This window comes from Vulpes vulpes, chromosome 2 (assembly GCF_048418805.1).
Source record: "Vulpes vulpes isolate BD-2025 chromosome 2, VulVul3, whole genome shotgun sequence".
Classification (NCBI taxonomy): Eukaryota; Metazoa; Chordata; class Mammalia; order Carnivora; family Canidae; genus Vulpes; species Vulpes vulpes.
This window is the reverse complement of record NC_132781.1, coordinates 33387888-33402493: the sequence shown is the minus strand read 5'-3', so window position 1 is coordinate 33402493 and position 14606 is coordinate 33387888. Positions and strand designations below refer to the sequence as shown.

At 37.7% G+C, this 14606-nt stretch overlaps 2 protein-coding genes across 7 annotated transcripts in view; one reads left to right on the top strand and one right to left on the bottom strand.

The window, feature by feature from the left end:
* Window positions 1-14606, top strand: part of TRIM37 (tripartite motif containing 37) — a 244159-nt gene that overhangs the window by 124622 nt on the left and 104931 nt on the right. For 2 of the 6 annotated variants that reach the window (XM_072747597.1, XM_072747596.1), the window contains exons 25-26: window positions 104-160; window positions 5848-6066. The exons of 2 other annotated variants lie outside the window; for them this stretch is intronic. In XM_072747597.1, coding sequence (XP_072603698.1) covers window positions 104-160; window positions 5848-5851 — 61 coding nt within the window. In that variant the 3' untranslated portion in view covers window positions 5852-6066. Of the gene's footprint in view, window positions 1-103; window positions 161-5847; window positions 6123-14606 lie in introns of those variants that run through there. 2 more of the 6 variants (XM_072747601.1, XM_072747598.1) reach the window with 1 other exon arrangement.
* PPM1E (protein phosphatase, Mg2+/Mn2+ dependent 1E) overlaps window positions 3578-14606 on the bottom strand; it is a 208219-nt gene continuing 197190 nt past the window's right edge. Inside the window, exons 6-7 of the mRNA XM_025996034.2 lie at window positions 14366-14459; window positions 3578-8765 (exon numbers count right to left, since the gene is read on the bottom strand). Coding sequence (XP_025851819.1) covers window positions 7705-8765; window positions 14366-14459 — 1155 coding nt within the window. The 3' untranslated portion in view covers window positions 3578-7704. The remainder of the gene's footprint in view (window positions 8766-14365; window positions 14460-14606) is intronic.

Genomic DNA, 14606 nt, shown 5'->3' with positions numbered 1-14606 from the left:
AGATTTCTGTTCATTTCTGTGAAATCTCCTCTGAGGGAGATTTCTCCCTCTTGTGTATTTTAGTTTTGCCCATTTCATGATTGGATTGTTTGTTTCTTTATAGACCTTGGAAACTGGCCTTTTATCTGATACGTCATTTGCAAATGTCTTCTCCCATTCTGTAAGTTGTCTTTTAGTTTTGTTGACTGTATCCTTTGCTGCTAAAGCCTCTTATCTTGATGAAGTCCCAATAGTTCATTTTCACAGCATTCATTTTAAGCCTTCCCCTTTATTATATCTTAATCTAACAGCCTGGCTCGTAGGCTCTCTTACTTGTTCAACTGTAATATACAAACCAAGGAGTTTCAGAACTGTTGACCTATATACCCTTGTAAGGAACAAATCTACCAACTACAACACAGTGTTGGTATAGTTTTTTGGGGTTTGGTTTTGGGGTGTTTTTTTGTTTTTTGTTTTTTTTTTAGCCTTCAGTATCATGTCAAATACTTCCCTAAAGTTAGCTAGGTCCTAGGATTCAGAATTCCATTAGTTCTTTCTGCACCATCCTCTTCAGTGTCATTATATGATTCATTTGTAAAAAAGTAAGATTCATCTGTTACAATCTGCATTTTGTCCTCCCCACATATCCTGGTTGATCTTTAAATTTACATACATTAAAATTCAGTCTTTGAAGTATAATGCAGTTTCTGTGGGTTTTGCCAAATAGTCGTGTATCTACCACCACAATACTACATAGAATAATTCAGTCACCCTCCAAATTCCCTCATGCTAGGTGAATACCTACCAGTGCCCCCCATAACTGCTGGCAACCAAGATCTGTTCTCTGTTCTTTTAGTTTTCCTTTTTCCAGAGTGTCCTGTGAATAGAATCCGTACGTAACCTTTCACTTAACGTGCAAATTTCATCCATCTTGTGTGAATCAGTACTTCATTCTTTTATTGCTGAGGATTATTTTACTCTATGGGTGTACCACAGTATACCCTTTGAAAGACATTTGGGTTATTTCTAGTTTAGGGTGATTATGAATCTTCTAAGCATTTGTGTCTAGATTTTTGTGTGAACATGAGTTTTCATTCTCTAGAGGAATATATGTCTTGGAATGAGATTGCTGGGTGTGTAATAAAGAATCTGGCCAGCCTTTGTCTCTGGTTCCTGGGATATAGCCTCTTAGTCCTTGGAATTTCTGGAATGATAGAAGTGTCTTTGTTATTTATGGTGGGTCCTGAAAGTTTATGCTAATGAGATATAACTCAGGCCTATGGCCAGGGCTGGCATGCTAGAAAGTAATCATGCGATTAGAGGATTGGGGCTACAGTCACTTCACATCAGCCTGAATAGTTCAGCCTCATTGCCAGGGAGTCAGTCACGCTTACCTTGTGAAACTCCACTAAAGCCTCTAGATAATGAAGCCCAGATGAGCTTCCCTGGTAGGCAGTATCCTGTATTACCATCCATCCATTGAGGTTTCCGGAGAATAAAATGCCCTGATCACAAGGAACCTTCGCACGGGTACTCTCCTAGACCGCACTCTGTTTTGTCTTTTGCCTGGTTTTGATGTGTGTCCTTTTGTATAATAAAACTGTAATTGTAAGTAAAGTATTTTCCTGAGTTCTGTGAGTTGTTTCAGCAAATTTTCAAACCAATGGAGGGATGGTGAGAACCTCCAAACTTGGCAGCTGGTGTTTGAAGTGAGATGATGACTTTACCCTTTAACCGAAATGTGTCCTTAACTTCAGGTAGTTGATGTTAGAACACATCTCAGTGAGTTGTGTAATAAGTACTGCTTAACTGTGTAAGAAACTGCTGAACTTTTCAGAAGTGGCACTGTCATTTTATGTTACCAAGAGCAACATATGAGGGTTCTAGTTGCATCCTATAGACTTGGTACTGTCAACACTTCTATTTTAGTCATTCTAATAAGCGATACTGGTTTTGCCAATATTTTGCTGAGGATTTCTTCATCTATATTCATGAGGGTTATTGATCTGTAGTGTAGTTTTTCTAACTTCACCTGATTTGGTATTAGAGTAATGCTGACCTTACAAAATCTTTTCTGAAGAGAATGTATAGAATCGGTGTTATTTATTCTTTAAATATTTGCTAGCATTTACTGGAGAAACCTTCTGGAAGAGATTTCTTTTTTCCTAAGTGTGTGTTTTTGGTACTTCTGCTTGGTATTATCTGAGGTTCCTAGATCTGTAGTAATCATTAAATTTTCAGAAATTCTCAGCCATTCAGATATGTCACCTGCCTGTTACCTTTCTCTTCTGTTTCTAGGATTCCAATTATGCATATATTAGACTGATACTGTCCCATGGCTCTTACATGTTCTGTTCTGAGTTGATTATGTTTTTGTTTTCCTTTCACTCCATGCGTGTGTGTGCGCGTGCATACATGCGCGCATACCCGTGTTTTTCATTTAGGGTAATTTCTGTTGATTTATGTCTAAGTTTACCAGTTCTCTCCTCAGCAATGTGCAGTACAGTGATTAGCGAATCCGAAGCATTCATCATCTGTTACTTTTCATTTCTGGCATTCCTATTTATAGTTTCTGTCACTTTGCTGAAGCCACCCATAAGATCTTGCATATGTTGTCCACCATTTCCATAACATATTAACCATAGTTATTTTAAATTTTTGGTCCTCAGATCTTTGTTGTAACAGAGTCTGGTTCTTTTGTTGTTTTTTCCAGAGTTGTGTACTTTTTTATTTATAGTTGCTATACAACATAGTGAATCAACATCTGTATACATTATGCTGTGCTCACAAATGACAGCTACTGTCTGTCACCATAAAACACTATTACAATCCCCCTGATTGTATTCCTTATGCTGTACCTTTTATCCCTGTGACTTCTTAACTAGAAGCTGGTATCTCCCATTCCCCTTCATCCATGCCCACTACCTCTCCTCTGGCAACAGTTCTCTGTATTTTGGGTTTGTTTCTTTTTGTTTAGATTCCATATATAATTTTTGGTTTCAGGTCTCACATTTAGGTATTTCATCCATTTTGAGTTTATTTCTGTGTATCATGTAAAGATTATGATCCAGCTTTTCTTTTCCTACCACCATTTATTGAAGAGACTGACTTCTCCCTCTTGTGTATTTTTACCTCCTTTACCCTAGATTGACCTTGGGTTTCTGGGCTCTCTCTGTTCTGTTCCACTGGATCACTAGGTCTGCTTTTGTGCCAGTACCATATTGTTTTGATTACTACAGCTTTAGAGAATATTTTGAAATTTGGGATCATGATACTTCCAGCCGTGTTCTTTCTTAAGATTGCTTTGGTTATTAAGGGTCGGAGTCTGGTTCTGATTATTTCTTCACTCCAGAACACATTGTTTGTTTTCATATGGCTCTGTATATATTGTTGAAAGTGACACATCTTGTGAAGAGCAGTGGATCATTTGGTGAATTGTTTTTACACCTGAAGATGGGCAGGCTTTTTCTCCTGCTTAGACTTGTATTGCAGAGTCTGAATTAATCTCAGGTGTTGTGCTTGGTTTGAGGTTCATCATTGCTATGATTAACCTTAGCACCAAATTCTCTTTCCTTTGAATAAAAAGACAAATGACTAGTGGTTTTAAATTGCTGGATTTTATTAAGGTATTGGCAAAATTTCAACATACATCTTACCTGAATGAACAGTTTTAATAAATAAAATATGAAGGATCACTCATGATTACAACTGAACTCAAAAGTGAGCTGTAGAGCAGGTTTGTAAATTGATACATTTACTTAGTAAGAAATGATTCACTTCATTCGCTTCACTCCATAGAGAATTCTTTGCAAAGAAATGTCATGAACAAGGGAACAAAGCCTGTCTCTCACCAAAGAGCACCTAGAGTTAGAGTTAACAATGATGTATCTGTGGATTATCTAATACATCAGAGTTTATTAGAGTATTTCCTCTTCCAGAACAACTGCTGTGTCACTCTGGAGTTCCCTGTGTTATTTCCTTTTTTCTAATTAATACAATAAATAGTTTTCAAAATAGAAGATAAAATGCTGTTAGATGAAATAATTATTTTTCAACACAGTACCATTTGTCTGGAAAATAGTCATGTGATAATACTGGTGGTATCTTACTTTGAAGAAAAACATTTAAGCTATTCACAGGTTAGAACAGAAGAGTGGGTAATTTGTCCTTTAATATGACATGATTTTAAAAGGTGAAAAAGTGTTCTTTTTGCTAATTTGTGACTCAAAGAAAACTGTCCAAAATTATGTGACCAAAGCTATAGTATCCCCCTTTCTGGCCTTGCATAGGCGAGAATGGTCATCAAGTGAATAAATTATGTTTAAACACTTAATTTACAAACCACTTTCTCACAAAGCCTTGGCAAGCCTTTGATGGGGGAAGGAAATACTTGAACTACAGTGGTTTTATCTGTAAACACTGAATTTCTTTATGCATCATTTTTATCTGCCCATTGGATGTTGCACTTCTTACTGGCACAGTGTTCCAACAATGGAGTATGGTTGTCATAAAGATGTGGCGTGACACTATACCACCACGTTGACATTATACCACTGTAAATGTGGTCAGAATCAGACTCAGTGTTGACATTGACATTGTTGACACTGTCCTTGGAAAAGGTGTTACTTTCAAGGATCCTCCTAGTTAAATGCAACAGAAACTTTATAATCCTACTAATTCAAGGACAGTGGATGGCACTTCTAGGTAAAGAAAAGGTATTTATATACATATATGTTTCCACCATCTTTAGCACAGATTTAAGTGGGATTAATGGCCCCAGAGTTTGGTGCTGTAATGTTGCTAAACCTCAGATATCCCTCAAAAGTACACATCTAGAAAGTGAACAAAGGAAACCGTTAAGTTAGGGACTGATTCCCTTTGAAACTCACAGTGAATGTACAAGGAGTTTGTAATGACTTCATTTGGTAACTTGAAGTCTGTTTCCCTAAGGAGTACTACACTTTCTTTTTATATTTGTTTTACTATTTCCTATTCTAACACTTTAGCAGGCAAACAAATTGATGCAGATCATGTTAAATTGGAAAAGGGATACCGTCACTCTTAAGGATTGAGTGTAGAATTTTCACCACCACTAAATTACACAGTTAGTAAAAGTACAAAACACATAATTCACAGACTATTACCTCAGCATTAACAGTTAATATATATAATATATACTTTTATACTGTCTAATATTTTTACAATCACCAGATACACCATCATTAAATACAAGTTACAGAATGTGTAGATACCATTAGTTAGAGGGGTACTTATTGCTTACATTAGCAAGCAGCAAATAAGGGCACAGGATTTGAACTGAGGGGGAACTACTTTCTATCACCAGTGGCATTAAGATATAACACTGTATTTCACAAAGCACTGCTTTTTACCTAGTTTATAGAACCAAGAGCAGCATATATCATACCAATAACCACTACTTTAATATTACAGAATTGTAAAGGACTTACCTTACAAATGGTACCTAGCTACTCTAAATATGCATGTTGTGAACAAATGAATAGTTGCTATTTTTCACAATATTGGTTTATAACTTGACCACACTAGAACTACTTTATTTTCTAGAGGGCTACTGGTATGAAAAATGGAATTAACACTGCTTATATAGTCAGATCTACAAAATTCAGACCCTTAAGGATATGGTCTGTGTTCATCTGAGTTTCATCCAACCATTTTTCCCCACTAAAAAAAACCTATCATTTATATCTTCTTTCCTTTCACCTTCTTAATTTTGATCCAAAATAGTAGCAATGGACAACTATAGAAAATCTTAGAAAATTTTAATTTAGGTAAGTGCTTTGGATTATAATGTGTACCAATATTCTGCTGCCTCTTTTCTTGTTTCCTTAGATAATTTGATTTGAAACTGATACTGACCTGATGCGTTGTTAACAAGATCTAGGCTTCAGAAAATGACAGATGTGAGTGAGGTCCGTGTAATGGGGTCAAACATCAGGTTGGTGAAAAGATTCAGGTACTATAGCTGGAGCCATGTTTACTCCCTCCTTCTCAGCCATGTGTCACAAGACGAGAAAAAATAAATTTCTTCAAAATGAAGAGGAATACTGATAATCTCTACTACATCCAAATTCTTAAAAAATAAAATCTATAGATTAACAATCTGATCATTGCTAAAGTGAAGTTTCTATGTATTTGATACAGCTATACTGGCACCCAAAATATGCTACAGTCCTTTGTTTTTAAAATCTACGAATTTGAGTTTTCACTATGGGTCTGGGGAACATAATTGTATTATGTAAAAACATAAGCTGTGGACATTTTTTAGCAAGAGCTTTTGGTGCCTCCCAGTGGTATGAGTGGGCAGCTCCTAGTTCTTGGCATGGCTGGTCCACAGTTGACTAGGGGATGGTAAGAGGTCATGTGGTGATATTCATGATTCTTAAGAGAATCAGAGGCTGCTTCATTGAATGAATCTGATTATTTATTTGCTGTCTTTAGTTGAAGATACGTTTCTAGCTTAAAACTACAGAAATGGCAAAAAGCAGACAATTTCAAATTAGAAGTCTTAAAATGAGAAAGATGTCCTCTTTGCAGTCTGAAGTTACATGTAGCAGGACTCAGGAGTGTTCTCCATTCATAACTAAATAGACCTCACTCTCCCTTTACCTGCCTTCTCCTTTGCACTTGGCCTCTGGGCTCGCTTTAGGCAGTACTTTCAACCTCTTTCACACCGGTTCATTCCCTTAGGGGAAACAATTTTAGGGAAGTTTAAACCAGTATTTTTCATTCTCATTCTCCAAAGCCACTTTTTATTTTGTAGTAGTATATGCCTTTGCTGTGAACTTACAGAAAAAAAGGCAGAAAAAATAGAAATATTATTTTTCTTTTTTAAATGGCAACGTGATTCTAGTATATTTGTACCTAACATCATCTCCATTAAACCAGTTTATTCCTGAGATGAAGGTACACTGAAAAATATCATAGCATCATAGGTTAAAACCAGTTGACAGCGGTCTTCTAAAATGACAAATAATAAAAAATCCCGCTAAAAGCACCATAACAGGTTATGAAACTCCCAAATAGCTACACAGCCCTAGGAAGTACTTTTTAATTCAGAAAATTTTCATAATCGTTTTTGTTACAGGAAAAAAAAAATCCGTAAATCTTTTTGACTATGTACCACCTCACAAGTCAGAAAATAATGACACGCTTATTATACTAGTTTTCCACTTTCATCATAACCAATTAAAACCCATATGGCTTTTAGTCTTTTATCAACCAAAAAAAGAGGGGAGGGTTTCCCACATATTCCCCCCAGGCTTTTGGGGAACATCCCCCAACTAAATCTGATTCTGTATTAAGTTTTCCGTAGATATAGTAGGCACATCGAACCAGATTTCACCTGCATTGAGATTTCAACACTAGATATCCTGACTAAAACAACTAATTCACAAGCTTCCACTAGTGATGTGAAGGGATAATAAACTGGGGGTCATATGTAGGTGTGGAGACACATCACAGGGACCGGTTGTATAATTTCGCTAGTGAAACCGCCAATACTTTTTTTTTTTTTTGATTGAAAACACTACTTTGAGTTTTCTAGAGATCTATTTACATTTAAGAATTGAGCCACCCATGGTTTCATAATGAAGCACGTATGTTTCAGAAACATCTACCTTGTTCCTACTCTGATAGTGGTATCTTTATTGGGGGGAGAGCTAGCTAGCCTACTTTAAAGAGGAAGTATTATATTTTATAGCTCCAGGGGAGACCTGGGTCTGGAATGTCATTACTCTTTCTGAGCTTCCTCATCATGTTTGTACTGTATCCTTTCCAAATATTTTGCCTCCATGGCAGAAAACTTCTAAACATTCTATTTCTCTTCCCACTCCGAATAAGTGAGGACAGACTAGTGCCTATTTTGTGGGAAGGCTCTTGACCAGACATAAATGAATACAGCTTTGGATTAAACCTGAATCCATGCCATCTCTTTGAATAATGATAGCGTAAATGAGACAATCTGGAAACTCTCTTTCCCAGGAATTTGAACTGTTCATCTTCCAACCTAGGACAGACAGGAGACAAGCTCTCCATTCTGTACATCTGCTGCCCTGTTGAACCCAAATTAAAAGAGGGAAACTCTCCAGCACCACCACTCTGTTCAGGCAATGATGATTGAACTGATTTTTTCTCCATTATTAGCTCATTAATAGGATTTGCTTTCTTTGGTGCACCAGGACCAAACATCTCAATTGGTGACAAAAACTGGGCACTGTGAGGTTTGCTTGCTTCTATTTGTGTGAGATCTAGGTAGCCCGGGTCTTCCAGCACGTTGATTTGGGACCCTGGGCTCAGGCTAGTTCTATCAGTGAATGAATCCACGCGCCCATCATAGCCTAGATCGGCTGGTGCTGAGCACTGGTGCTGAGGCCAAGGGCGTTTGCACTCTCCATGATTCTCCTTATCATCCCCACCATCTTCTTGCCCTCCTTGAAAAGAGTTCTCTGTCCAATCTGATTCCTCACTAACATTTACAGCTTTGTTCATGTCCCTCAGGAATACCACAATAACAGTGATGTTATCACTTGACCCAGCATCACGAGCTGATGCAACTAATTTGTGGGCAACCATGCTACTGTCTCCATTATTCTCCTTCAGATGGTCAGACACAACTTTCACTGCCTCATCAGGGTTCACGGTGTCATAGAAGCCATCACAGGCCAGAATGAGGTAGTCTTCAGTTCCATCCAAAACAGTAGAGGCAGAATCTGCATCCCCACAGATATATGGCTTATGTTCAGCGTCTCCTGTGGGAATTAGAAAGTAGGTCAGATTTTGGTTTACCTTGCACGAAAGAATGTTTATGGCCAATGTTTTGATCACAATTTACTGGGTTGTGATCTGAATTTATCGAAAGAATTTATAAACCAGTGTCAGGTAAAATACTTGAATTCTTTGTTATTCACCTGCTGCTCATGCCTTACTCTCAGCTAAGTAATTGCTTACACTCTGAATCTTGTGCCTCTAGCTATGATTTAGGTTTAGCTGAGCATGGCAACAAATGTCGAATCTAAATTTTTTGCTGCATTGAAAAATTCAGTGTTATATGGGAAATTTCTGATTAACAGGTATACTTTTTTACTAGTAGTTAAGTTTGATTTAATTGAGATTTGAGAACAAGTCCACATTGAAAAAAACCCCCAATTTGTGGTCATTCTTTTCATTAAATACTTGGTTTTCTGTCCTTATTTTCAAATTAGTAGCTTTATGCTGCTAGCACAGAGAAAGGTTTGAGTTACAAGGGATTTTAAAAAATCAAGTCCAACAAAAGTCATCCCAAGATTCAAACGACAGCTAGAATGTAAGTCTCTTGGTTCCCAGTCCAGTTTGCTTTCTATTTTTTAATGCTGCTTTACTTGTAACTTCTAGAGAACAACTGGAAAGTGTATGACCACATTTCTCTCACCTTCAGGGACTACCATATTCTTGCCTTCTTCATTTGTCTCTGATCCAACCTCTGCTTCCCCCGCCGTCTTTATTGCTATTGTTCATTCTTCACTTACGAACAACGGTGAGAACCCCCAAAGCCCTACTGGGGCATCGTTTCTCTTCTGTTTATTTCATCCACTTACAGAATGACATTTGAGCTGGGCCTTGAAGGTTAAGTTAGTTATCACCAGGTAGAGAAGGGCTCTCAGTTGAAGGAATAGCATAAGCAAAGACATAGAGGCAACCGTTTACATACGGGGTGCTTGGGAGTGGAGACAGAAACCTAGCCTAGTGTAGGCCCAAGGTCTCCAGGGTATCTATCACCAGACTAATGAGGAAATCATATGCAGTCCATTCTGGATCTTTCAGATCTAGAACACTTCCAGATCCATTCATTCTACATTCATTGTTTTCCTCTGTGTATGTGGAGAGAGCCTAGCCAGAGGGTACTTAACCTATTAAGTCACCATAGTTTATTAGTACAACAACTTGTTTATTACTTCTTTACATAGAAATTAGTGTATTTAGCAATAATTCCTAGATTAGGATCTCATACTTGGGAAACAGTAGTTTTTTTTTTTTTTTTTTTTTGAAACAGTAGTTAAAATGTATAAAATGTTTTGTCATTTGTAAAGTAACAGCATGTAGCTTAGTGGTTAAGGATGCCAGGCCTGGAGTCAGATACCTGAATCCAGATCCTAGCATTTGTTACTTGCACACCCACATCAGTTACCGTCCTTTCCAAGGGACTAAAAAATGAAGATAATTACATATAAGCTATCTGGCTATATCATCACTGTTTCTGGTATCTGTTCTAGGTTCTCTCCTATCCAAATAAGATTCTCTCCAACATTTCACATCCCTGTTTAATCCTCAAATAGGCCCAGAAAGCTCAATAGGAACCCTAGAGATAACTGCTAGAACCAGTATGGACCACATTCCCTATCCAGCAGGTTTAATGATTGGGGCACCCTGAACAACAGATACTACTAGATAAGAAACTAGTCTTTTTCATACAGTTGCCAGAACTATCTTCCCTCAAACATGGTTTTGACTCCATCAATTTCACTTTTATACTATGATGTCTCCCAGTAGCCTGTGAGAACTAATCAAAACTTCCGATCATGGGATTTAGTGTTCTTCACCAATCAATCCACTTTACTAAATTTCCCTGTCCCCTACTCCACCTGACTATTATTATCATCATTATTATTTTCTGAATTCCAGCTCTAAAAATAAATGTGATCTGAGTCATACTGTTCCCAAAAATCTTGTTTTAGTGCTTCAATTAAAAGGCTACTGCAACTGTTAGTTTGGAACAGAACATACAAAGATTTGCACAGGGAAGATGCTGCCAAAATTCTGGCTTTTCACCTGCTCTACTGTTGGATGTCAAATTCATGACATTTCGCCCCCAAATTTGGTAGGAGGGCATGATTATTATCCATTTCATGGTAGAAATGGCAACATCCTTTTATCTTCAACCTCTTCTCTCCATATGCTAGGAAACGTATCATGCCTCTGTCAACTCTGGATCATAAATCTGAAGGGTTCACGAAGAGAAACAGATGAAAAGCTTTTCATTTTTAAAGCTTTAAGTGTCACTTATTTTCTAAGTAGAGTTGAACTCTGCTTAGGAGTCCTTTTTCTTGTCCCTGCTTAGCCCCTGATTTTATTCTCACATTCTTCACCTCTCTCTTCCAGTTAAGCTACTGGATTTTTGGTAGATGGCCTAGTTTCCTACTTCAAAGAAAATTAAGTTTATCAAGCCTGAATTCCCTCAATTCCTACCCTCCGCCCTTTTCTTTTAATCTGGAGAGACTCACCGACTGCACCAGCTACACCATTGTACCAGGAGAAGAGGACTCCACTTCCTTCTCAAAGCTAACCTATGCTCTGTGATCTAACTCTCTTAAGACTCTGGCTTCTCTCACTCTCATTTTCAATTTCTCTTCTACTTGCTCTCATCTTTTAACCTACAAACATACTCTGATCTAAACTCCTTTTCCTAAAAACAAAAACAATAAAAGCAACTCTTTCCCAGATCAGTTTTCCCTCAAGCCACCACACTATTTCCTTTATCACTAAATTGCCCAAGAAACTAAATCATGTTCTTTTTGTTATTGCTCATTTTCCCCTCACCTGATTTTCTGGGGTTTTTTCCATCTACTAATCCAAAACATTGCTCTCATATAGTAGCAATTAGTTCCTATTTTCAAAATTCCATGATTTTTTTTTTAAGATTTTATTTATTCATGAGAGACACAGAGAGAGGGGCAGAGACATAGGCAGAGGGAGAAGTAGGCTCCCCATGGGGAGCCTGATAATGGGACTCGATCCCAGGACCCCAGGACCCCAGGATCACAACCTGAGCCAAAGGCAATAACTCAACCACTGAGCCAACCAGGAGCCCCATGTTTTTTTTTTTTAATCCACATTCTCATTTGACTTCTGTAGCACCTGACCCTGTGACTACTTATTCCTAGAAATCCCCTGCTAGTATCTGTCATAGCTCACTTGTATATCCCTGATCCCTTCTTGATTTTCTTCAGCAGCTCCTTAATAATAGCACTAATCATTTGGTGCTAAAACTGTGCCAGGCAGGGCTCAATGTATGGTGCATTTATTATATCATTTAATACAAAAACTCCATGAGCCATTTACTGTTACTATTCCTACTTTTATCCAGGAACAAATAAACACAAAAGTTAACTTCCCAAGGCCCCACAGTTTGTAAAGTGACAGAGTGAAGATACAAGCCTAGAGAGCATGACTTCATTGTGTTAGTGTACCTTAAGTAAGAAGTCTTTATCCTTGGTCTCTCATCTCTACCAGTTCTTCCTGGGCAGGCAAATGCCATCCATGCCTATAGTTTCAACTAACATAAAAAATATTACTTAACAGATTGCTAATATTATTTTCAAAATGAGATGAGTTCCTGCATCTCTATCTGGAACTCAGCTCCAGATCTGCATTTCTGACTGCCTATCAATTCTCTCTCCTAAAATATCACACAGGTATCTAGAATATAGAATATGTCCAAAATGAACTAATTATCTGCCCTCCTCCCCACCCCACAAACTGCTGCTGCTGTGTTTTTTTTTTCTTTTACAAATGCTTTATCATCTCAGTCACACAAGTCAAAAACCTGGAAGTTAGCTTTCCTCCACCCCCACAAGCTGTCACTTCTGTCCAATTTCTACCTCCTGTTATCCCTTTTGAGCTGCCCTCATCTCTGTAACAAACTGAACCAACAGCCCCTGAATGATCTCATCTAGGCGCTCTAGTCTGTCTTCCATACCGTCATCACAAATACCTTATAAGCCTGATCATGTGGCCTCTCTGCTTATTCACCTGGTAAGAGTCTAGATTACTTAGCCTGGCATATATGCCCGCCCCTTCACAATCTGGCACCAACACTTATTTTTATCGTCATTCCTACCCTCTGTCTTAGCCTCTTGTACATACTGCTGTTCCTAAAACATGGCAGGCTCTTTCAGATGCTCCTGTATTTCTTACTCCCCTCCCCCTGGAATTTCCTTCCTTACACACTGTCCTCCACATCTAACCTAAAAGTCACTTCCTCTAATGGAGTCTGCCTTCTTCTCTCAGACCGTCTCTTATTCAAGGACATTCTTCCTTTGCTTTTAGTTTCCCCTTCTATTATATTTTTAGTAGCAAGAGAAGACAAGTATTCTCTAGTAAAGTTGGTTCTATGACAAGCATTAAAGATACCTTTCAATACTCTGACAAAGACCATAAGATCAAGGGGAATTGTCAGAAATAATTCTACATGGGGATGTGTTTCAGAAATGAGAAATTTCCCCTCTGGGGTCTTATTTCAGAGTTCCTAATAACTCTCTCAATCTGAGATAAAAACTAACCCTCATTTTTTCAGAAGTACTTGCAGGATCTTTCAGCTTTTGCTTTCTCTCTCAGCCTTCTGCTGCTCACATTTGGGCCACTTCACAGCTTGCCAGCACCTTCCCAAAGAGTGGGAGGAACTCATATATCACTGGTGAAACTGAATCAGTCCTTTGAGATTTTGTCAATGTTCTGGAATGTTTTGGTAATGATAAGCAAAATTGGCAGATTCCATTTATCCATATTATCCCTATGTTAAACTACTTCATTTAATTTCTTTAGGAGGCAGGAATGAAGAACTGCAGTATCCATGCCTATCACCCATAAAGACACACAGATACTGATGTATTCTTCTTAAAAAGCTACACCATGAAGCCTAAAATATAATAAACCCAGGTGCCAAAAATGAAAGAAAAATAGCAACAGGACTGTCTTTGAACTTACATCCTTACATTTTGTCCAATCAGTTTTAGCTGTTTACTCTCTAAGTTTTAGACCGTTTCAGTGACTTTCCTTCTCTTGAAGAATTAAGGTTCCCAGGGAGACAGATTCTTTGAAGCCCTAGGGTTATCTGGCAAATCACTATATTCCACACACAAAAAAATTGTTTTCATCTAAAAAGAACAATGTTTATGTCCTTTTATAATTCAGTGAAAATAAAGATATAAGCAAGGTAAAATATAGGGAGGGAAGCCTTCCATTCTCTTGGAGATACTGAGTTAAGCTAAATATGACCCAAATTGTAATGAAATGAGGATCACAGTAGTTTTAAGCAGATTTATGTCCCAAAGACAAAAGGCTTCCATTAAAAAAAAAAAAAAAAAAAAAAAAAACTAAGAACTACATTTCTTAATATAGTTCAATAATGGAATTTAAGTATATAAATGGATAGGTTAATTAATTAAAAGGCATTATCTAATTGTTACTTTAAACAATAATCACTCTGATAACATAAATCACCGTTTCAGGTTCTCTTATTGTAGCAGAATTAATATGAGACAATGAGCTAGAAGAGGACAGTTTGGAGAAACAAAAAGGAATCGGTTTTTCCTACCAATAGCTCTGGAGACCGACAGACTTCCATTCACCCTCCAGGCACCAAACCAGACTACACAACCTCCAAGAGCCTCAATTCGCTGCTTTTCATCCTAAAGAGCAATGCAATAGAAAGAAGCAAATATTGGATTCAGGATGTACTTATCTACCTTAACAGTAAACAACAGATATAATACTCATCAGCTTCCTGGAAAGGTTCTCTTTATTACTCCTCTCTAATATGGGCATGGTTGCTCCGA